This window comes from Buteo buteo, chromosome 21 (assembly GCF_964188355.1).
Source record: "Buteo buteo chromosome 21, bButBut1.hap1.1, whole genome shotgun sequence".
In the NCBI taxonomy this organism is placed as follows: Eukaryota; Metazoa; Chordata; class Aves; order Accipitriformes; family Accipitridae; genus Buteo; species Buteo buteo.
The window spans coordinates 23,169,164-23,191,654 of NC_134191.1; the positions used below are offsets into that span (position 1 = coordinate 23,169,164).

At 37.5% G+C, this 22,491-nt stretch overlaps 1 protein-coding gene across 3 annotated transcripts in view; it reads left to right on the forward strand.

Annotated features, from left to right (window-relative positions):
• The first annotated feature begins 268 nt into the window (after positions 1-268).
• Positions 269-22,491, forward strand: part of SYN2 (synapsin II) — a 191,677-nt gene continuing 169,454 nt past the window's right edge. The window contains exon 1 of one of the 3 annotated variants that reach the window (XM_075053289.1): positions 269-1,168. In XM_075053289.1, the coding sequence (XP_074909390.1) occupies positions 795-1,168 (374 nt within the window). In that variant the 5' untranslated portion in view covers positions 269-794. The remainder of the gene's footprint in view (positions 1,169-22,491) is intronic. The other 2 variants (XM_075053288.1, XM_075053290.1) reach the window with 2 other exon arrangements.

Below are 22,491 nucleotides of genomic sequence, written 5' to 3' on the forward strand. Positions count from 1 at the left end.
AAACGATTCTCAGGCCGGAGATTTTTTTTTAAACCGCGGCTGTTGCTAGCAGAGTGAGGTGAGCCGGCACAGGGCTCTTCCCCGCCGGTTTTTTCCCTCTTTAGCCGTCGTTGCGCTGATGGGCGCTGAACGCGACCGCAGCCCGCTCCGCTGCGAGGGCCGCTCCTGTCCCGTGCCCCGCGTTCCTGGTTGCGAAATGGGGGCAGTTAGCGTCTAGGCTGCAACGAGAAATTAACGCGTGCTTGTAATTGAGGCCGCGGCTCGCCCAGCCTCCTTCCCCGGCTCTGGGGCTCCGCGTCGCCGGTGCCCGGGGCCGCGCCCGCGGTCCGCCGTTACCGAGCGGGCCGTCGCTCGGCCCTGCCCCAGCTCGGCGGCCGCGCCACCGCGGGCTTTTCGCTTTTAGCCGGCCGCTCGCTCGGGCTGTAACCTCCGGCCCCGGGCGCCGAGGAGGGAGCCCCGCTGGCTGTGCCGCTGCCCCCGGGAGCGGGGCGGGAGCCCGAGCCCGAGAGGGCGGCGCGGCCCGCCGCTCCCCGCCGCTCCCCGCAGCCTGGCCGCCCGCGGCTGCCGCCTAGAGGCGGGCGGGAGCGGCGAGGCGCGCGCTCTGCCGCCGCCGGCCGCGCCGCTGAGGTGAAGGCAGCGCCTCCCGCCTCGGCCGGCAGTGAGGCTGCGACCGAGCCCGCCTGCGGACCGGCACAGCCCCGCCGCGGCGCCCGGCTCCGCGCCCGCCTCCCGCTCCTCGCCAGAGCCTCGCCTCTCACTCTCTCTCTCCCTCTCCGTCTCTCTCGCCCGGCCAGATGATGAACTTTCTGCGGCGCAGGCTCTCGGACAGCAGCTTCATCGCCAACCTGCCCAATGGCTACATGACCGACCTGCAGCGGCCGGAGCCGCAGCAGCCGCCGCCGCCGCCTCCCTCCTCGGCCTCCTCGGCCCCTGCCTCTGCCTCCCCGGCCGCGGAGCGCCGGCAGCCGCCGCAGTCGGCCCCCCCCCAGCAGCAGCAGCCGCCGCCGCAGCAGCAGTCAACGGGCAGCAGCTTCTTCAGCTCCCTCTCCAACGCCGTGAAGCAGACGGCGGCCTCGGCCGGTCTGGTGGATCCCTCCTCCGCCGTCTCCTCCGCCGCCGGCCGAAAGTTCAAGCTGCTCCTGGTCATCGACGAGCCGCACGCGGACTGGTAGGTGCCCCCGCGCCTCTGCATGCTCCTCGGCGCCCTCCTCCTCCTTCTCCCGCCCCGTCCTTCCCCTCCCTCACGCTGCGGTCCCTTTCCCCCGCGGGCCCCGTCCCCGCTCTCCCTTCCCCGGCAGGCGTGGGGCTCACCTGGCGGCGGCGAGGCTCCCCGGGGCGGCGGGCCGGGGCCGGGGGAGGCGGCGGGAGGGCCCGCCGGGCAGAGCCTCCCCGCCGGGCAGAGCCTCCCCGCCGCCCGGCTGAAGCGAAGCGTTACGGACTGGAAGACGGAGCAAGCCTGCCTGGAGCGCCTGACTAGGAACGAAAAAGCCGTTGTCCGTCGAAACGCGAAATAAAACGTTTACCGCCCTGAAAAAGCGTGCCCCGCGTTCTTTAGCGAAATAAAGAACTCGCGTAGAGGTGCAGGTAGGATTTAGGCGTCTTAGGCACGAATTTCTGTTTTGAACTGCGTGTGGTTGTAGCGTTACGCGTGTTGTTTCATATTTATGAGCGGGCTTGTTTTCAGGCAGATCCCGCTGCTGCTGTTGCAGCGACTAAAATACGTGTTTGGGTGAAGGTCCTTCAGGGTATCGAGGACCAGCCCTCAGTTTTACCTTACCCTGGTGAATTTGTGCGATTAGGTTAATTAACTTGGCAGGTTTTGTTTGGGGTGGGCGTTTTGCTTCCACTGTCATCGGGAAAAATGTGGGATTTACAAAACATAAAACTTGCACGTCAACACGTTTCTTCCTGTGCTTGGCTGCTGCCAGTAGGAGAGATTATGGCTTTTTCAGACCTGTTTTATCACGTACGACTCTGGTGGATGCTGTATTTTAGAGGAAGGATGTATACCTATTAATCGTTCGCTAACTTGTTTTCCTATCGTGTGTGTTTACACATCAAGCTGTGAATTGTCTCATTCACTGTTGCGAATTACGGTATATAAGGTCATAACAGTGCCTTAAAATAATACGGAGTAAAACAAGTATGTGTTTGTAATACTGACATCATTCAGTAATGGATTGTGGGTTTGTGATTTTATTGTCAGCTTCTCAAATTTATAGCCTTACTGTCTAGATGGACTTGTACAGTTCTATGATTTGATACAATTTGATTTAAAATGGTACTTTAATAAAATGCTTGAAACAAAAATGTAAGCTTTTATCTACAGCAAACGTGATTAATGTTAAAATAGCATTGCCTGTTAAATTTCCTATGTTTTTTCTTCTATGCTTGATTTTGTGGTTGTTTTTTATCTTAAAAAAAAAAAGAGAAAAAAAAAAGGTTGCTGTATCTGCCGGACTAAGACAGCCTCTGTACCTACGTCATGGAGATGCATCCATGGACACTGCTCACTGCCTTGCAGATACATCTATTTATTTAATATTCTACGGTGCACAGATTTTTGCTTGGTAAATTAAATAACTGCATATGTTCATAAAGTTTGGTTTTGGTAGAATTTTTCTATACATACTGAAGCCATCCTGTGTATTATAAACATGGCATGTTTTACATACTTGATAAATGCACCCCAAATTAACACTATTTGTCATCAATAGTAAAGCTTTTAAACCTCTGCATGGTGAATGCTACCAACAGCATTCCAGGTAGGAGACTAGATGCAGTCACAAATATACACAAGGTTACTCATGCCTGCTTGCTTTTTCTTTTTTTTTTTTTTTTTTTTAATTTCTCATAGTATGTGACATGGATATATAGTAGTTCTAGAAAGAACAGTTTGTTGTTGTAGTGGCTTTTCCCCCTCCAAAAAGCTACTAGTTTTGTAACTGAAGTTTTTAAAATAAATTTTGAAATGTATATGTATGTGTATTCTGATAATACATGCAGAAAAGTTTGTTCCATACCTTTTCGAGTATGGATATTGATATTGATGTGTATTGAACTGCTGTAGAATTTGACTATATGGGGAAAAATGGAACATGGATGATAATTTGAAAAAAAAAAATATTGGAAGACTGGAACTGGCAACAGATGAATTTCAGTGGTCTGATGGCTACCACCTAGCTACCCTGTCTGGTGTGATGCATTGACGTACAGTTTAGCAAGATGAGGTACGTAGAGCTGCTATCATGTGATACACTAACCAAACCCCAAGAAAAACAGTACCAAATAAGTCTCTCAGAGCCTCCTAAGAAACAGCTTCACTTGATTTACGTTAATCCTGGGAGGAAGATCATATGCTGGGTGTTTGTTTTCGTAATGTTTTGAGCTGCATTGTGTTTGTCTTAAGTTGAAAATGTATTTATTGCTTTTAGATTGCAGTTTCAAGGGAAACAAAAGAATTTCAGTCTGGATCACATTGAAATCCTACTAATTCAGTATCTTCTTTTTAGCAAGAGCTAGAGGAAGCACTAAGCACCTTCTTCTGTCAGCAAAGGATATTGCCTCTTACCTCTAGCACTGAAAGGACATTTTGTTTCTAATATGTTTTATTTCTATTAGAGACTGTCTCATACTTGAAGTCTGAGATTTAGTAACCCGACATTATTATTGTTGCTAATGGAATCATATAGGATAGTCTACATATAGATCAATGCTCAAGTGTTGTTTGCATTTTTTAATCTTGATTTTAGTTTTATCGCTTTCTTTTTTCATTTTCTTGCCTTAAGAAGTTTGTCCTATTACAAGTTTTGAAATTCTCCTTTTCAGTTTCTTTACTTTTGTGGTATAGGATAGGGGCGAAATGGGAGAATTAACTTATCTGTACTCATTTGTATATTTTTTACCATGTTTTATTATCTGACTTCTTAAGGAAAGAGAGCAAATGCAGTCATTGTGTCAAACCATCCTCCTTTCTCCAGTAACACTCTCAAAGATGTGTTAGGGCTGTGAAAGACAATTCTTTTCCTACAGGTTCTTTGGAAACTTGCGGCTACATAGATGAGAGAGAGCTCTAAGGGCTTCTACTAAAGGCAAAACTGCAAAATAAGCTGATACCAAAGACTTTCTACCAGCTAGTAGCTTTATACATGCCTTAGTGGCAAGTGTAGGAAAAAAATGAAAACAGACTAAAGCTTGTAGTCAACTACCAGAGACAAATCCATGACAAGTGGTCTTTGTTGGTTCTGGTTCTCATGGAATACTTTCTGTTAGTCACTTTATACAATAAATGATCCTTTGGTCCAAAGGTGAAAGCAAATAGCTAGCAATCATTTTTACCAATTATCTTTGAAACCTTCTGTCATTCTAGAATATCACCATAAAGAAGGGGTGACCTGTAAGCAACACTCCTTCAAATGGAACAGTACTATTCATTTATATAAAAGTATTGGAAAAGCTTATTTTATTTTCTGGCCTATTCTTTATGCATTTTAATGTCATGTTCTTTTTGACTGCAGCTGCATACCGAACAGACATTTTCAATACCTTCACTGATGTCCAGAACCCTTTTCTGAGTTAACACATCTAGTTGAGAACCTTACAAAGTATTTGAAGATGTAGTGGAAAACCATCTGATTCACAGAGGCTTCATGGATCTGTTGGGGAGGGGAAGGCTTCGAGAACCTCTTGTTAGGTTTAATAATGATTTTATGCAATAGACTTCAAAGATTTTTTACAGCTTTAGGTATCTTTGTTGATATCTTTATAAACGGAGGAAACTAAGAAGTAAAGTAATTTGTTCAAGGTCATCCAAGAGGCTAGTGACAGAGCTAAATTAAAATCTAGGCAGCTTGCTTAACCTTTTCTTTTAATTCTTCTTTCCTAGCTACTAGTCCGCATTAAGCATCCAAAATATTCAGCTAGATAAGTTTATTTTAAAATGTATTTAATTTCCTTGGAAAATAACCATATAGTTTTGTATACAAAATGTACTGAATATTCAGTGCTGAACAAGCAATTGATTAGAGGCCATACATCGGTGGCAAGGTGCCAAAAAGCTGTGTATACAGATTATTATCTTTATTAAAAGCTTATGTGTAATATTTAGAAAGCTGTTTCAGTATTGAAAACTAATTATTGCTTTGTCTGTCTTGTGCTTTAGAGCTTGAATATAAGACTCATTGGCAGCAGTGATGAAACTATAAAAAGAATCAAGTAGAAAAATTTTGTTCTTGTGTTTTTGAGGACAAATCTTGTAATAAGTATCAGTGTATACTTTTCCCAGAGAATTATGCATTTCTTGTAATGTTTACTGCCTTTGTAGTTAGTCATCTTGTGATGGGCCCAAGAGATAATTTCCAAATGGCCAGGACAAATGCTATATGAAGAGCAAACTTTTGGTTTTAAAATTACTGAGTCATTTATGAGCAAACATTGCTCATCATAACTGTTTTTAATGTGAACAGTATTGTCATAGTGCAGAAAAATGCTGTTTTATAATACAAAAATTTACCGAAGTGAGCAGAATGGGTTTCTTGGGGTTTTTTGCATTTACTAGAAGGTGGAAAACAGTTTCAATTTAAAATATATCTGCGGTTGTTTTGTCTAGCGGTAACTACCAAACAATCTGTGTACTACAACAAAAATTCATTGCAGTTTTTCTGTTCAGTAGGGATGGTTCAGTTGTGCATAACTAATTAGTATTTCCTAACTCCAGTTGAACTAGAATTCTGTTTTATCTTATCTGATAGTAATGTGTTGATTTAGTAACTGCAGTATTCACTGCATTCAGTCTATGTCTTTGGTTAGCAAGTTTTCCAATTTTAGAGGGTGTCGCTCAGACTTTAGTAATGCATAAATGAGGGCAACTGCTTTGCCAGAGCTCTCTCTAGTCCTCTGGCATGACACTGTCAAGAAGGACAGTGTTCTTGCAAGCCTCCTGGCATTGCAAAGCACACTACTACTATTATAAAGCATAAAGCCAGAATATAAAATGGGGGGGGGAGACCCAGGGCATGGGCAAATGTGGAACTAGTAGTGATTGCACAGAGGGAGGGGGATTGAAAGGATCCCTTGGCACTCATTTAGGGGCTGAAGGTGAGAAGTTTTTGAAAGCAATTCAAGGCAAGGGACAGCTATGTTGCAGAGGTATAAGGAGACTGATTTTTAGAAAGGCCTAAGTTCTTAAGACTGACCAAATGGCTAAATGTAGATATATGCCTTCAGGCAATGAGTGTAAAGAAAAGGTAATCTCATCAATATATGTATTTTATATAGGAAGAAAAGACGTATAATAAGTTACTTTTATTAATTTTAAATGCTAATTAAGAACTGCTGTGCCTTTTGCAACAAGAAACTCCTAATATTAAAGGAAGAACAACCTTGCATTTGGTGTAACACTGTAATCTTTCAAAGAAGGTGACAGGTTCCTTAAAGCCCCTGAAACTGAGCAAGAGTGATAAAGATTTTACTTTGGTTTCTCTTTAATTTTTGCTTCATATGAAAATTTCACATTTCAAAATTATCTTTGTGAGAAGTTTCATCTGAATCTTAAAAAAAATTGGATATGTTGCAGTCTAATTCTAGTTATGGCCTATGAACTGAGTTCCTAGTACTCCAAAAAGGAGCTGGCACACAGATTTTACATGAAGACAGTATGTGCTTCCACAGCTTCTTACAACCAGGTAATTAGATCAGTACTACTTCCCAGCACACACTGCAGTTTTCAACTCTGCATTACGGGCTCTCCACTTTTGCAATCAAAATAGCAACATAATTAAAAGAGAGATGCAGGCAAAAGCAGGGGCTGCCATGAGCACAGGCAACACATCTCTCTGCTGGCTGGGAGGATACACTCAGGCACACAGGTGAAACAACGTGAGTTTCTGCAAAGCAAGGTAAAGTTTATTTTGAACTCTTGTCTCCTCATCAAGTGTGAGCAACTGAATGTGTTTTTCTGAAGGGGTGGAAGTATAGCTCATTGAGCTGTATTGTTCTTTGTCCGATTTTTAAGTCCACGCTGGGCCAGAACTTGAGAACAAGGACATGCAGCTGAACTAACTGAAGTATATAACGTAATGTGTTAACAAATCTGAATATGTAGCATACAGCAATCTCATGCAAGTTGTATTTCATGTCTGTTCTCCGAAATGGCCAGCTGATACAGTTCTGTACCAGACAATGTGTGTGCTAGTATTTTAAGATGATCTAAGAAAAAATTGCAGAGTTTTTTTTCTGTTTATATACTGTTCTCATGTGTAATGCCTGGCTATATTAGTATAAATAGCAAAACACGGTACATGATAGGGATTACCTTTATGATGAGATATTAAAAAAAAAAAAGCTTTTAGTGGAAAACAGTTTGTCCTCCATACACTACGTATTGCTCTATCTAAACAAGCTCTTACATGCTCTAGCGTTATTTTAGGCAACTTGGTGTATATGAGATGCTGACTACAAATTTGGACAGATTGTGACTGGTGTTATTCCCTGTCCCGTCCCTGTCCCCTGTGCTCAGAATCCGATTGAATCTTTTCTTTTTTCTCCGTTATCTCTGAAGAGACCACAGAAACTTCTCTGAAGCTTAATGTAACCTATACTAACATGTTTGGTTGAATAGGTAATATTGAAAAAAAAAAAAAAAAAAAGCCAATGTTTTCTTCTAAAGTTTGTCTTAATAGAAAGGAAATGGAAAAATTGGCAAGGAAATAATGGATTTTGGTTAGGTGTATTTCAAAGTAATGAGACTGAAGTGAGAGATAAAAGGAATAATAAATTGCTTTATAGACTTTAGACCCAAGTAAAATAAGAAATTCTGCCTAGAATCTTTTCATAATTTGATAATGATTTGCCAGTAGCAAATTGTAATCTGTTGAAATAGGAACAGTATGAAACAAAAGGTTTTTAATAAACTATATTGTTAGACTTCTTGCTGTTGAAAAAGTGTGTCTAAGGGACTTACTGTATTTTGAGCTGTATCTGTTTTAAATGGATGTTATTTGCCATTCTGTAAACACTATAGGACACTGCAAGACTGTACACGTTTTTGCCGAAACCGTGTTTCTCCAAAAGATTGATGCTAAATATTCTCACAGTATCAATATGTTCTTAAAGTAGTGACTTCACTGTATGCATTTTTAGTACCCAGTTCTTAATAGTACCATGCGATAGTCACCCACGGAAGTATTTATATGCAGTATCACATAATTTTATCACCTTTAGCTCTCCAGCCAGCCTACCCATTGTGAGTGCTCTAAACTACAGAAATCTGTTTTTAATATAATTGAAATAGACCAATGATTTGGATTTTTATACATTTGTAGGTAAGATACACTGCAATCTGCATTAAAAATGTGATAAGACTTTAGTGAAGATATATGTTTGAGCATAAATATGTGTCTGAAGGAGAGAACAACAAACATAGGAAGTCAGATTTGGATATAGGACCTCTACGGAAGGATTCTAGACCCACTTGGGTGAACACAGCAGTAAAGGGTAATTACAAGTAGATGGAAAAGTTGCAAAGAATGGAAAAGAGTAAGTTGGCAAAGAAAGCTGTGTTGTAGATGACAAAAAGCGAAGCAATAAATTACGATGTAAATATTACCTGGAATAATGATAGTGCTTCCAAAGATGAGGCTGCTTACCGTGTGGAGTGAAAAAAAAATGTGTAATGAGGTGGTAAGACTTTACAGATGCTGTGGGTGGGAGGACAGCATCATATCTTGGTCTAGAATGCAAAATACTTGCTTGATTGCACCGCTGCTTTTGCTAATTAAACAGCTTTATCTGTACTGAGTCAAACTTGACTTCTCAGAGGAGAGCTAGTGTGCTTTTAGACAGCCAACTGGAGGAGAGTAATGATGGGTATTCGTGGTAACATGAACTGTAGCCTAGTTTAAGCTTTTGCAAAAGGGTAAAGACTTTGTCGATTTTACAATACCCACTTTTACCACAAGTGTGTCCCTACCTGGCTGAAACAGAAATATTAACAAACTCTTACTGACAAATACACTGATTCCAAACAAAAAGGTGGTGACTAAGGTCAAATTCTTGTTTATGAATTTGCAAGCAGAAGTGATAGAAATGTTTAATTCGGAAGTCACTGAATCTTAAGACTAAAGAGGCTGTTTCTGGTTTTCCTACAGACCTGAGGTTTGCAAAGCAGAACAGGGTTGTCCCTCAGCTGTAGCTCAGCTGGGTGGTTTGTGTAGTGTGGGGTGTCTAGGGCTTGTGCTGTGATTGTGGCTGCCCATCAGCAAGCAAGCTGATCAGGGCTGCCAGAGTATATCTGCTTACTCTCCTCTTTTTTGAGTTGCCAGTGTTGGTGGGATTCTTTTAATTAATGGATTGGTCCAGTAGGCAGTGCTGAAGAATGTGGAACTCCATGTTTTGAAGAACCTTTCTACTTTTTCTGCACGCTACCGGTATCTTTATCCTTCTTCCTTGTGTATCTGTGATTGAAGAAAATAGAAGAGCATGAAATGTTACAATGTTATTGCTGAAGTGCAGCTGGGAAGGAGTGCGAGCAATGTTCTTTTCATTATTTTCACCTCTGAACACCTGTGCTTGCTTGATCTTAGCCCATTTTTTTGGAAGTTACTGTGTCTTCTCATATGAGAGACAGGGGCAGGAGAATAGAAGCTCTTTCCTCTCTCTGTGGAAATTAGGGACTTAGTCCCAGCTTGTGCAGATAGAGACATAAATATACTTTCCCTATTTTCATCAAAAAACCCCTAAACTGTGGGATTCTTGGATGTCTAATAAAGTGTGATCACCTGTTTTTTTGCCCTCTCACCCCCCAAGTAGATAGGGAGAACAGAAACATCACATGCCACCATCAGCCAGTCAGGTGCCAGAAGCTGTTACAAAAGGCAGTTTTGGTCCAACCATTAAAATGCACTATCTTTTAGCTTTTTACAATGACTGTTCCTTGTTTGACCTTGCTTGATTTACCATTTGATCTCTATAGTCCTGTATCCCACTTGGATATTGGTGTTCATAATGCATCATGTACACTGATTGCTAGTAGGAGTTATTAAAAAAATATTTAAAAATACATGCATTTCTTTGAATTTTTATCAGGTGATTAAAATAATTTAAAAAAATTATCAGAGCCTCAGATAAAATCTTTTAAATATCTTAATTCTATTCCCACATAAAATGATTTGATATAAACTAATAGATTTCTTTAATTTAATGAATTATTTCTATTTACAGGTTATACCATATTAAAAATATTTTTATAACTGTATTACAGAGAAATATACTAAACAAAAGTGATATGGGCTTTTAAGAAAAAAATAATTCTATAATTTCCTGTCCTAACCCCCAATTTTTTTAAAATCTTGCCTTTACAGAAGTGAACTGTGAGTGAATAAGCATTAGGAACAGATAAAAAAGAATCTATACATTTTTCTTTAAAGATGTAATAGGTTCAGTTTCCTCATGAATATTTATAACTGTACTAGGAAGCTGTTTCCACTGCTCAAAGTGAAGAAAAGTTACAAAACTCATTAAGAAATACAGTAACAAAATAATGTGTAATGCGTTTTTAAATAGTGACTCGACACATTGTGAACAGCAGCAGAGCAAGGACACAGCAAAGGCTGACAGGAGCCTTGGTTTTATTTCATTAGGCATGGCAGTATTATGTCCTCTGGAGTCAATTTGTGCTTTGTTGTCAGAGTTGGGCACTCTCTGACAGGCTACCAATACATCTTTCTTTATTGCAATAGTAACCTTTAGGCTTCTGTATTTCTGATTTAAGCTAATCTGTCTCATTTTGTATGCTGCACAGGTATCTTTGTTAAATAGGCATGATTAGAATAGGGGAGCATGCTTTTATGTAATTTTAAATTGAATATAAACAGTCATAAAACAAAATATCAGCAGTGTGTGGTGCTTATTGGAAAGCTCCTGCAGATAATTACTTTGGTATTTGTTGAGAAGGTGAGTGTGGAGAAGACATAAAGAAAGCTTGTGGCACAGCTAGTAATAAACCCCAAGTTATTTTTTTGTGTGGATGTGTCCCCTGTCTTTAGGAGTCGAAAGTGTCTGTCTCCCAGTAACTTTCTGTGTAGGTGTTTCAAAACGGAGTGCAAGTTTAGATACTCTTTCCATCCATACCTGAAAAGAAAGTGGTTCTCTCGTGCAAGAAGTACCTTTAGCTCTTCATTTTGACCTTACAAATCTAATGCTCGCTGTTTATGAAACACTGACTTTTTTGCTGAATTGCCTGGTTTGTAGGGGCTGAAATCTGTTGAGCTACACTCTTACCAGTTTGCTGACTTCTTGCAGGAGAAACCAGGGGTGACTATGTGAGTGTATGTGGTGTTAAAAACAAGCCTGGGGGAAAAAAAAGCAGAAGTTAAAATTGCTCTTATTTTAGTTTTATGATTTAAAGTGAATTCCAAAAGAGAAAAAAGTGGTGCTGATTGCTACCTTAAAAAGAAGGTAGCAAATGACCTTCTTGTTGTATTTGCATACGTATCTCTGTGCCTGACTTCAGTTTTGTTCTGTTTCACCTTGTTTCTTGTTTATTGCTTCTGATTTCTTACTAATAAAACCTGATAATAATTCTACTGAAACAATATAGATTTAGAGATTAAACTACAATATGAGATCAGGCGTAGTCACCTAAGTCTCACGTTTTGTTTAAAGGAACAGGGATGGTTCCAAAGAGGGAGATTCAGCACTATTTCACTACCTCTTAAATTGCTTCAATGATTTATTTTGCTTTGAAGATCATTTTCTATGCACATGTGCATTTTATCATGGTTCGTTATTAAGAAAGCTTTAAAAAATTTCAAAGGTTTCTTTCCTTTGTATGACCAAAAAATGGTTAATATTAGAAAAGCCATCATCTCAGATTTGGGATTCTGAAAGGGCAATAAAAAGGTTTTATCATAAAACATGGTAAATAAGTCCAATTCTATGGAGTGGCAATATGGGCACATAATGTGCTGTGACTACAGAACTTGCTTTACGTAGTAGTTGTTGTCTTAGCCATCTACTGTTCAAGGTAAATTAAAATCACAGAAATACTTTTAATTAGGAAAAATTATTTCTTTTATGAAGCCTTTGTCTTTGAAGCAATGACCAAAATTAATTTTCCTGAGTCTTACATAAATTCATGTTGCATACAATATATATTAATAAATGATAAAAGTGTTTATAGTAGCACTTTTAAAATTTTAGAATAAAATAATATTTTAAGTATTTGGGGTGAGGTTTAAATAGGCAGGCATTACTCTTAAAACAACAACAAAAAATATTTGACGTTCCTGTAAAACAGTCTTCTGAATTAAATAGTTTGTCATTTTAAAAATAACATTAATTATATTTTAAATCAGCTGGTCACATGTCACTGCTGGTGGATCAACAAAAGTTCTAATTTGTCTGCTCTTAGAAGGTCCTCTGGAGAGTCAGCTATGTTATGCTTTAACATGAAGAGGACAGATACGCCCTCTCTCCTCAGGTCTGCTTTTTTTATTGTCAATCTGTAATGGACAACCTATGCAGAAACCTTTGTTTGATGCTATAAAAACAATACTGAAGATTCCATTTAAAATTTTAAAAAGTTTAGCTCGGTGATTATGTTGCATTCACTTGTATTCATCTGCATGTACATGTGGTTTGTTTCTACATATGAATACAAACAAAAGTTTGACATGCATTGTGGATACTTGCGTGGATAATGCAGGCAAACAAGTGTGTTTTTAGTGAGTGTAATTTCTAATTTAAGGGGCATCTACACATAATTTCGTAGACACAGTGAGAGTAAATTAATAGAAAAAAAAAATCCCAGTATATGACAAAGCTAAAATCTATATGTTATGCAGGAGTGCATGCTCCTTGGTGACAGAAACAAACTATCTAGTGGAATAAGCCTCATTTGGAGTGAAATAAAGAAGTGAAATAGGAGAGACTTGTGTCAAGGCTGCTGCTTTGCCTGGGAAGAAAGTGGTGTTACTGACTCTGTTTTATGGTAAACACATCTAGAATTGTGTGAACAATTGAAAACCAAAAATCTTTCTGGGAAGCATTCATAAATCAGAAATTCCAGTAACAAGCCAAAATATCCTTAAGTTTAAACAGCATGAAAAGTAAAACTGAAGAAACTGAATTTATGTTTTGATATAACTGCTGGGGAGAAATAAAGAAATAAGAAGAGCAGAAAATTCTGACACAGATGAGTATGGTTAAATCCCAAGTGATAGCTGGGACTATTAACATAGTTGACTATGTGACGGAAACCTTCACAAGCAATAAAAATATTTTGACATTGTTTTTGCATTGTGAGTGGTTCCCAGGTAAGATGTTTATGTCACGGAAATTGCTTTAGTAGTAGCGTGCTAGCATTATGAAGGGTGTATTTGTGTGTATGTGTGCTTATATATATATATCTCTGTATGTATAATTTCTTTTTAAAGAAGTATTTGTAGGAATTTTCACTGATGGATGTTGTCCAGATAGATAATACTTCTGTGGTTGTAGTTTTCTTGCTCTGGTGCTATTGGGTTGCACTGGAATAAAAGGAGGCTCTTTCACTGTGCACTGGAAAGCCACTCAGCTATTTTAAAGACAGAGGTCGCATGGAGAATCTCTCATACAGGTTGTAATGATAGAAGGGATGGGACTTAGAGATTCAGTATTTTGTATGAGGTTATGATCTACCTAAAGTCTTTTAGTTGGACCCATGTTCTAGAATTTTTGTGCTGATTCATTTTCTTACGAAGGAAGAAATGTCTGGTATGAACTAGCAGCAATTCAACATACAAGAGGGTAAGATTAATTTTCTTGGCAGAAGTAATACTTCAGAGGAGTCGAGAGACACTAATATAAAGTATAATTACTGTGTATTAAGGTTTACACTATTTCTATTAAAATCAACTGGATTTGTCTTTGTTCATGAAATGTGTGGGTAGAAGCAGACTGCAGGTCTGTTCTTTTCAGGTTGGTAAGGATCTTACAGCAGGTCTTCTCAATTTAAGTCTTGCAGTGGTTGTCTAGGCTTTTGTTTGTTAGAAGTCCTTTCCGTAAGTTAGGCAGCTAATGAAGCTTTTGAGTTTTGGGGTTGGTGGTTTGCTTTGTTGTTGTTCTTGGGGTTTTTTGATTGGTTTTTTTGTTGTTGTTGGGTTTTTTTGGTTTGGGTTTGGGGTTTTTTTGGTTTGGGGTTTTTTTGGTTTGGGGTTTTTTTGGTTTGGGGTTTTTTTGGTTTGGGGTTTTTTTGGTTTGGGGTTTTTTTGGTTTGGGGTTTTTTTGGTTTGGGGTTTTTTTGGTTTGGGGTTTTTTTGGTTTGGGGTTTTTTGGGTTTGGGGTTTTTTGGGTTTGGGGTTTTTTGGGTTTGGGGTTTTTTGGGTTTGGGGTTTTTTTGGTTTGGGTTTTTTGGTTTGGGTTTGGGTTTTGGGGTTTTGGTTTGGGGTTTTTTTGTGGTTTGGGTTTTTTTTTTTTGTGGTTTGGTTTGTTTGTTCTTTCCCGAATAGTGTGACCCACTATATGTATACATTTGAGATCCCCAACTCCTTGGCTGTTAGGTGATGCATTGATGACATATCAGGTCCCAAGTAGTTTTCAGAGTAAAATACTACTTCAGAGTAAAATGAGATGTGGCAGTGTGATTGCTTTTGCAGGTGAATTGTCCAAGTCCCTTGGTGATAATATCCGTATGTTTCAAGAACAGTACTCTGGAAAGCTGTTGATGTAGCATACACACACCAGGTACCTTTATTCTGAAATCCAGGCTGTGTGTGATTTTACATTGTAACAACATAATTAAATCTGTATTTTCTGGTTTGCTATGCTTGAGGTAGGTTGTTGTTGGGCTAATGTACACTTTTTCCTGAGCATTTGTTAGTCATTTCTTATTTGGATGATGTAGAATAATGCCTTTATGATGCTTTCTATGGAACAGAATTCCACTGTTGGTTTCAGCCTTGTATGGCAAACTGCTGTCTGTCAGTCAAAGTGGCATAAAGACTTTGTGCATGTAACTGCTTAACAAACGCTAGTGTAAGATTTAAAGCCATGTTACTTCATTTAAATGCTTGTTTCCAGTGAATTTTCAAATGAGTGCTTGAAGGGAAGCAAACCTAATTGATATTGAGGAAACATTTATTTTCGAGGAGCAAACAGTAATGCTAAAAGAGAAAGCCAAAATTTTTCTAGTATGTTATCAGGGTTGTTTCTACCTAGAGCTCCTACCTAAGGCAATGAGGTTTATAAATGTTAAATCATTTTTTTACCACTGCTTTTACTGATCTTTTTTCAATTATTTGGAAGAACTCAAAGAATTTGAAGAATTTCAATCTTAGTGTATTTGTCAGTGCTAGGATTTTTGCTCAGAATAGCTGAGATATTCTTCTAACATCATATCTTACGTTATCTGTAATATCCAATTGTAACCACAAGATTATTGTTTATATAACATTAAGTGTATTTATGTCCATGCATATGAAGTTATAAAGGGATAGATGAGTGATCTTATTCCAGATTGTAATGAGTGTAGAGCCACATCTCAGAAAGTGACACTGTCAGCTTGTTTGGCAGTCTGTCTAGATGCTGAATTGAGGACCAGTAGTTCAACCAGTCGGTGGTACACAAGATCTCTGCACTGGATTATTTTGTTTGCAGGTTTGTCATAGTGCTTTCACAAGTACTGAAGTTGCACAAAAAGAAGAATAAAGGGTAGTAAAGTTTCCATATCTGATTTTGTCTTATCATCAGAACAAGTAAACATCAACTTTTCATGCTGGGTCAATGAAAAGATACAGTCATCTTTTAAAATCTGTAGGTTGGACAGGCAGTGAATTAGATATTGTTATCATCCTATTACCATAACTAGGAGTTTTAGAATATATGATAAAGTTTTTTTTACAAAAAATTAATAGAAGCAAAAAGGAAAATTTGAGTAAGCAAAAGAGAATTTTTAAAAAGTCAGTATGCTAACCATACACTGAAATGTGTACACTGCAGAATTTTTTATTTACTAACAGGATTCTTCAAAACTTTCTATTTTGACAAAGTATTACAAGAGTAGAAAGTGTTTGTATTTCTTAAATTAGTCTGTATTTTAGAATAGTTTTTTGATAGATGATTTAGAAATTCTTTAGATCTAGACATCCTACTCCTCAAGATAAGAAAAGAATATTTTCCATTTGGAGACTGTAGCGAATAACTTTCATGGTGCAGAATAGGATTATGTGTAATATATAAATCAAAGTAAATGATGTTAATCAGCAAAAGCAGCTTGTTATAATGCATGGTTGATCAAAGTGAACATCTCTGCTGCATCTGTGTTTGAGTAGTGTATTGTAACTGATAATCCAGTTAGCATACAAAACAAATTTCATTTTGTGCACCAAGAGGACTTAATGTGCACATGTGTGAAGTATATGTACATATGTATGTCTGTCTCTGCAGTAAACCAGGGAAGAGCTGTTCAAGGCATAAAACTGTTCTGCATAATGAGGACTAATTATTCTGTTTTGTCTGAAACATTGCCTGAAAACTCAGGGTAAAAATCTGTGACTGTAAGGCTCATAGCAGTTCTTTAAGTATGTAAATGGAAAATAAATTTATTAGAAACAGCTTTGATCAGATAGTTAAAATTATATACATGCAATCATCATTCATACACTTTTGAAAAAAAAAAAAAATTCTTTTTAGGTGCCAGTACACAGGACCTGCCAATATAGGTCCTTTTATTCTATTCAAATGGAATAGCTTATTTTCTGTTCAAACTCGAATTAAACAGCGTTAAAGTGATGCACAATTACTGTCTTTTACAATTCTCTTTGTCAGCTGTCTCCACTAATATTGCTAAATACATTTTGAGGTCAATGTGCAGTCAGTTGGCTTAACTATGTTAAAAAAACCCAGCAAACTTCTAGAACTATTTAAAAGTTACTTTTTTTATTTAATAAGAATATGTCAGAACTTGCTTTTGTTTGAACCGAGTGTTACTGAAATTGTTGGGAAAGGGTGAAGAGGAAAAATCGAAGTATCTGTGTTTTTCATGTCACTGTCTTTTTTTGTTTACCACTTCTTATCTGACCCTTATGTTGAAACCAAAACTGAACATTTAGCATGAAATTACTGTGGAGGCTTGCAAGTGAGGAACAATATAAAATAGTGATTAGGCATGTACTTTCACAATACCTATGCTTATTTACTCTTGCAGTTTTCCCACATGAGCAGTTAAGTATCTGCATGTGCTAGCAATGATGTTTCGGAGAAATACTGTGGTAGTGTGGTGTGGTTAGTCATGAAATTTTTACTAGTTCCTGCTTTTTGAAAGAGCTATTTCAAACTGCTTCTTAGGGATTAGTTGAATTTTCTGAAAAGTTTATTCCTGACTTTAATTTGTCATCTTTTATTTCAAATAGGAAAAATTTATGACATGCTGGTCATAAATTTCTAGCATAAGCTATAAACTAAGGTAAATGCATAAAAAAAAGTTCTGAAGCTCTTTCAAGCAAATAAAAATAGTTACTTGATGAAATTTACAGAAGTCAATAGAATATTGTTGCAGATTCAGCATAGCTGTGTGGCTGGGGAGAGCTCCATTCAGATGATCATTCTGACATTTGTTACAGTTTCACTTCATACAAGCCATTAGCAATCAGCTGTGGTGTCTGTTACCTTTCAAAACAATACGCATAAGGATGTGAAAGTCAGAGTCTGTTGGGAATTTTCAGTTAGGAAATTCTTTTCCTGCTCGCCTTCCTTTTTTTCTGGAGTCCTTGTATGGAAAAGTTGGAAGTCAATGGAAAATTTAGTCTAGACTTTTACATCAGTAATTCATCATAGAATGAAGAGTGACATCATTCTTAGTATGCATTTTAAATGATTGCCAAAAATAAAATACTTGCAATTATTCAAACACATTTTCTCAGAAGTATGTTTCTGACTTCTAAATAAAGTATCTATGTAGCTAATGCAGATATTATTAAAAAAAAAATCAGCTCCCCTCTCCAGTATTTTGGTGGGATAAATATGTATTTGACTTAGGCTTTTTTCACTTTGACAAATTGTACTTCTTTGTTTATAGTAGTAGCACTTGTTTGGAAGAAAATATATGCATCAGATGATTAAGACTTGCAATTTGCTTGTTATTTAGCCATTGATAGATCACTTTGCTGGAATTTCTTTCTATTGGAATAATGGGGATTATATTTTCTTATTTCTGTAGTCTTCCAAGAGCCTATTATGAGTAGCATTGTGAATACAAATGATGGTTAAGCCAAAAAACCACAAGAAAATGGAAATAGAGTACTCTTTTGAACAGCCATAAGCTGTTTCCTCTGCTCACTTTGCTCCCTCAATTTATTTTGATATGTACATTTTTAGCAGAGCAAAGTTTTCCCTAATACACATTTTTTGAGGGTTTGGTTTTGCTTTCCCCTCCTTATCCCTTCCCCTGTCCCAGTCTTGAGTAGAGTGTTTTTTTTCCTTTGCCCATTCAGCTCCTGGTGATTAGAACTACTCAGCTTGTTGTAAAGGGCACGTAGCCAATTTGCTTCATGAACTAGAATAAATTATCCTTTGTCAAGCTGTAATAATGGATTTAAAAATTCTCATAACTGGTTATTGATATTCTCAATGCATCATTGATATGTTGAAATACATTCAGTACCTGAATAGATTATCTTTTTTGCCATGTATTTAAACTACAATATCACTTGCATTTAGGTTGTCATAATTCAAAGTTCTCTCCTTGTGCTCTTGCTGTCTGTGTGAAATTAGCTTTTACTTTTTAACAAAATTTATCAGAGAGTTAAAAGTACTAGCACTTCTATTTCATTAGAATATTTATTCATAAGGATCTATTAACAAATCACATTCACATTCCCTTTTATCACAGTATCTACTCCCTCCTTAAAGCCGTAATTACTTGCCAGATTTCCTATGATGATCTTAGTGTTTAAAAAGAATAAAATTAAGGAAATATGTATATAGTACTTGTATTTAGACATCGGTTCACATGTACTAACAAGCATCTTGTGGTTTCAGCAGTAAAGCAGACTGTGGTAGAAATTTGGTCATGGTTTGTGCCCTGTAACTGAATAGCACTATATAGAAATAAATTAATGTAATATCTAATATTCTAAACTGTTATCTAGTGACTTACAAGTACAATTGGAAGAATATTGAAACTATATTTTCGTAGGAGTGGTTTGAAATTTTCATCAACTTCTCCCAATTTTTAATGCCCTTCTGGTCTGCATGGTTTTAGCATTTCAGCAGTTCAGCTTTTGAGAAGACAGACTGAGCAAGTACTAAATTTTTAAAGTATATTGCAGGATACTCATAGAGAAGGAATGTACATTAATAATCTCAAATTTTTCATCTAACTACTGATTGTGATTAAGGACAGCGTCATATGCAAGGAGTTATAAGACTCGTAAGCAGCTTCTTATATTTTGCAATTAAGACCAAAAATTATTAGCGAAGCAAACCCTGATGACAGACAGAGAATGTAGTAAACAGCGTATTCGCCTTTTAAAAAATGGCACAGCTTTTCTGAAGCAGTTACTTGTTACTGGGTTTTGCTTGATTTGTAGGGCAGAGTGTTAGAAATTGCAAAATAATTCAGGAGCGGGATGAATTTCTGAGTTGGACAGCTTTGAGTTTAGGCCTCAGTTCTGCAAGGATGAGCAGAGTTGATACACATGATGATTATGGCCATTGGTCAGGTATTGACCCAGGAAATTACGCAGAAACATCACAACTTCATACTTGTAATAAATACAGGAATTGTAGGTAAACCCATATTCTCCTTTTTGTTTTATAGTTTTCTTACAAGTCAGGAATGCTCTTGGTGATGAGATGTAGGGAACTACCTGAAATTTCAGAATTTTTTAAATTTAGCAATAAAGAATTATCCTGTGAGTAGAAATTCCATCAAATGAAGCATATGGACTTAAATCCTAGTTAGATATACCTGCAGAATTGAGCCACATTTCCCTAAAATGTACATACAGAGGGAATAATACAGTTCAGATAGCTAAAGTAGCATACATATGCTTAACTTGAGTAGAAGCCACAGAGAATTAGGAGGACTGGAAATCAGCAACTGCAGCACAGAACACAGTTAAGGTGTTGCAAACCTGTGCTGAATCCTGCTCAGTTGTTGAGATAGCTAAAAGCCAGTGTGTGTACACTCCCCTGTGCTGTAATGGCATTTTGTTTCTGCTTGTGTGTTCTGTGGCTGTATCTTTTTATACTAGTGTACCACAAAGTGTGCATAATAGCTTCATTTGAAGGAAGGAGGACTGGTAACTTTCACTCAGTAATAGTAATAAAATAATAATAATAATAAAGCTATCATAAAACAGGGTAATACTGGGAAATGTAGGAAAAGGAATAATTTGTAATCTAAAGTTATTAAAAAATACTGAATTGTACTCTGTTTACTCCAAGATCTAGGTATGCATGTTTTATATTGCATTAAGAACATTGTTAAAATAAAATTACTACTATTTTCTAAATGGTTCTTTAACTTCCTGTATATGCACTAAGGTTGACTTCTCATAGCTTATTTTTGGTAGATTATGTATTTGTGGAATATAGTGACATTGTACAAAGAAGTGGAATTTAAAATAAACAAAAAGAACAGTTTCTCCATTGAATTATTGTTTACCTTTATTTCTTTGCTGCGTTTCAAACACTTCTAGAACGAGTAGCAAAACATATTTATCCCCATGGGAGTCTAGCAAACTTAGAATTAAATACGTAAATACTAACATAGAATTTTCAGCTAAGTAATTATACTGAGGCTTCAGTCTTGCATTCCATATGTTAACCATCTTGAAATATTAAAGGTCTTTGGACCTTTAGTAGGAAAGAGTGAATTTTGTTCATTTGACTTTTAAAAATTATTTTGGCTTTTTTTTTTTTTTTTAATTATTATGGTATAATTCCTGCAATTCTGAACCTTGCCTTTGGAGGTTTTTTTTCTTTCACTTTCCCTATCATTTGAAAACCATTGCAGGAAAGGTGGTGTTGACCTTCTGACAGTTGATGGACAGCAAAGACTAAACTTCTTCCGTTGTAGAAACAATTGGAACAGATTTGCTACATTTCTAAAGTAGAGGCTTCTACTGCAAGCGATTATATCATAAGAAGTTTGGAGTTTGGATCTGTCTTCTGAATTTCCAGGGCTGGTAAAGATTTTGTGATTAATATAACGTTGTGCATGTTTGTACTATATAAAAAAACAACTTGAGTACAAGGCAAATACTTTGTATTTTAAATAAATGTTTGTATGAAATTAATGGACCTGGAAGTTTCCATGAATTTTTTGTGAAAATGTATTTTATTTCATCCTTGGATGTCAGCAAAAGTCTTGGTAGAGATACTGGGGGGAAAGGGGGGAGGGTAACATTAACCATTCAAATGGGAATAAGGATGTGTTTTTATAAACTAGACGTCAAAATGCTGGAAATTCAGTCCTCTAAAAATGAAAAATGAATTGTCACAGAAATGTATCTCAGCTTAGAGAAAATCCCTTTTCTGTTTTCTGGGTGGAAGTCAGCACCATGACTCAGCTGCTGCTCTTTTCTGATGAAATATATGTGGGTGGTTATGCTGCAGTAATCTCTGTAGCCTTCCCTTCTGTTGGTGCCTACAGACATTTTTCTTACACCCACGCGTGTTCTCTGGTTCCATACAGCAGATTAATAGCTTCTTTTTGACACTAAGAAGATGTATATAGGAGATTCTTTTCTGTATGTGTACAAGGGATGTAAGTTTATTGTTTTAAAGAAAGCACATTTGTAGAGTAAAGCAGATTTAGTCAGAAAGGTGGAAAAATGTATGAATAAAACAGTTAAATCTTTGATGTGAGTACCAGGACATCTCTGTCCTCTGTAAACAGTAGGAATTTATCATATTTCCAGGGTGAAGTGTATCTGTAATTTTCAGCAGGTTTTTTTTTTATTTAGAAGAAATCAGTAGAACAAAAATTAAACTTATTTTTTCATGCTAAAGTATGTTATAGTATCTTAAAAACTATCAGATGTTTTACTGAAACTATTTTTCTTTAAAAAGCCAAAGGTGATGGATAACTGTCAGAATCCTGAGGAGGTGAAAAGTGGAGAACTGAGAACAATCAGGATTGCTTGTAGTTTTGGGAAGACATAGCAAAAGTTACACACACTGTCCAGGCTCTGCATTGCTGTGTCATTCTAAATGAAATGAAGAGGAAAAAGGTGTATTACTTTTATCACATAGTATGGCAGCTATTAGTTCTTGTTGAATTGATTCTTGATTTTCTGTTCTAATGTTTGGGATTTTTTTAAAGTGTAGAACTGAATTATGTGACAGTCCACATATAGATAGAATGACAAAAATTGAAATTATTTACTGACTTTTCTTTGGAAATCATTGAGAATGTGTGTTTGTGCACTCATTCTCATGCATTCAGAGTCTTCCGGGGGATCTGTTGCCATGGTACATGGATTACAACTTTATCATATGAGTCTAACC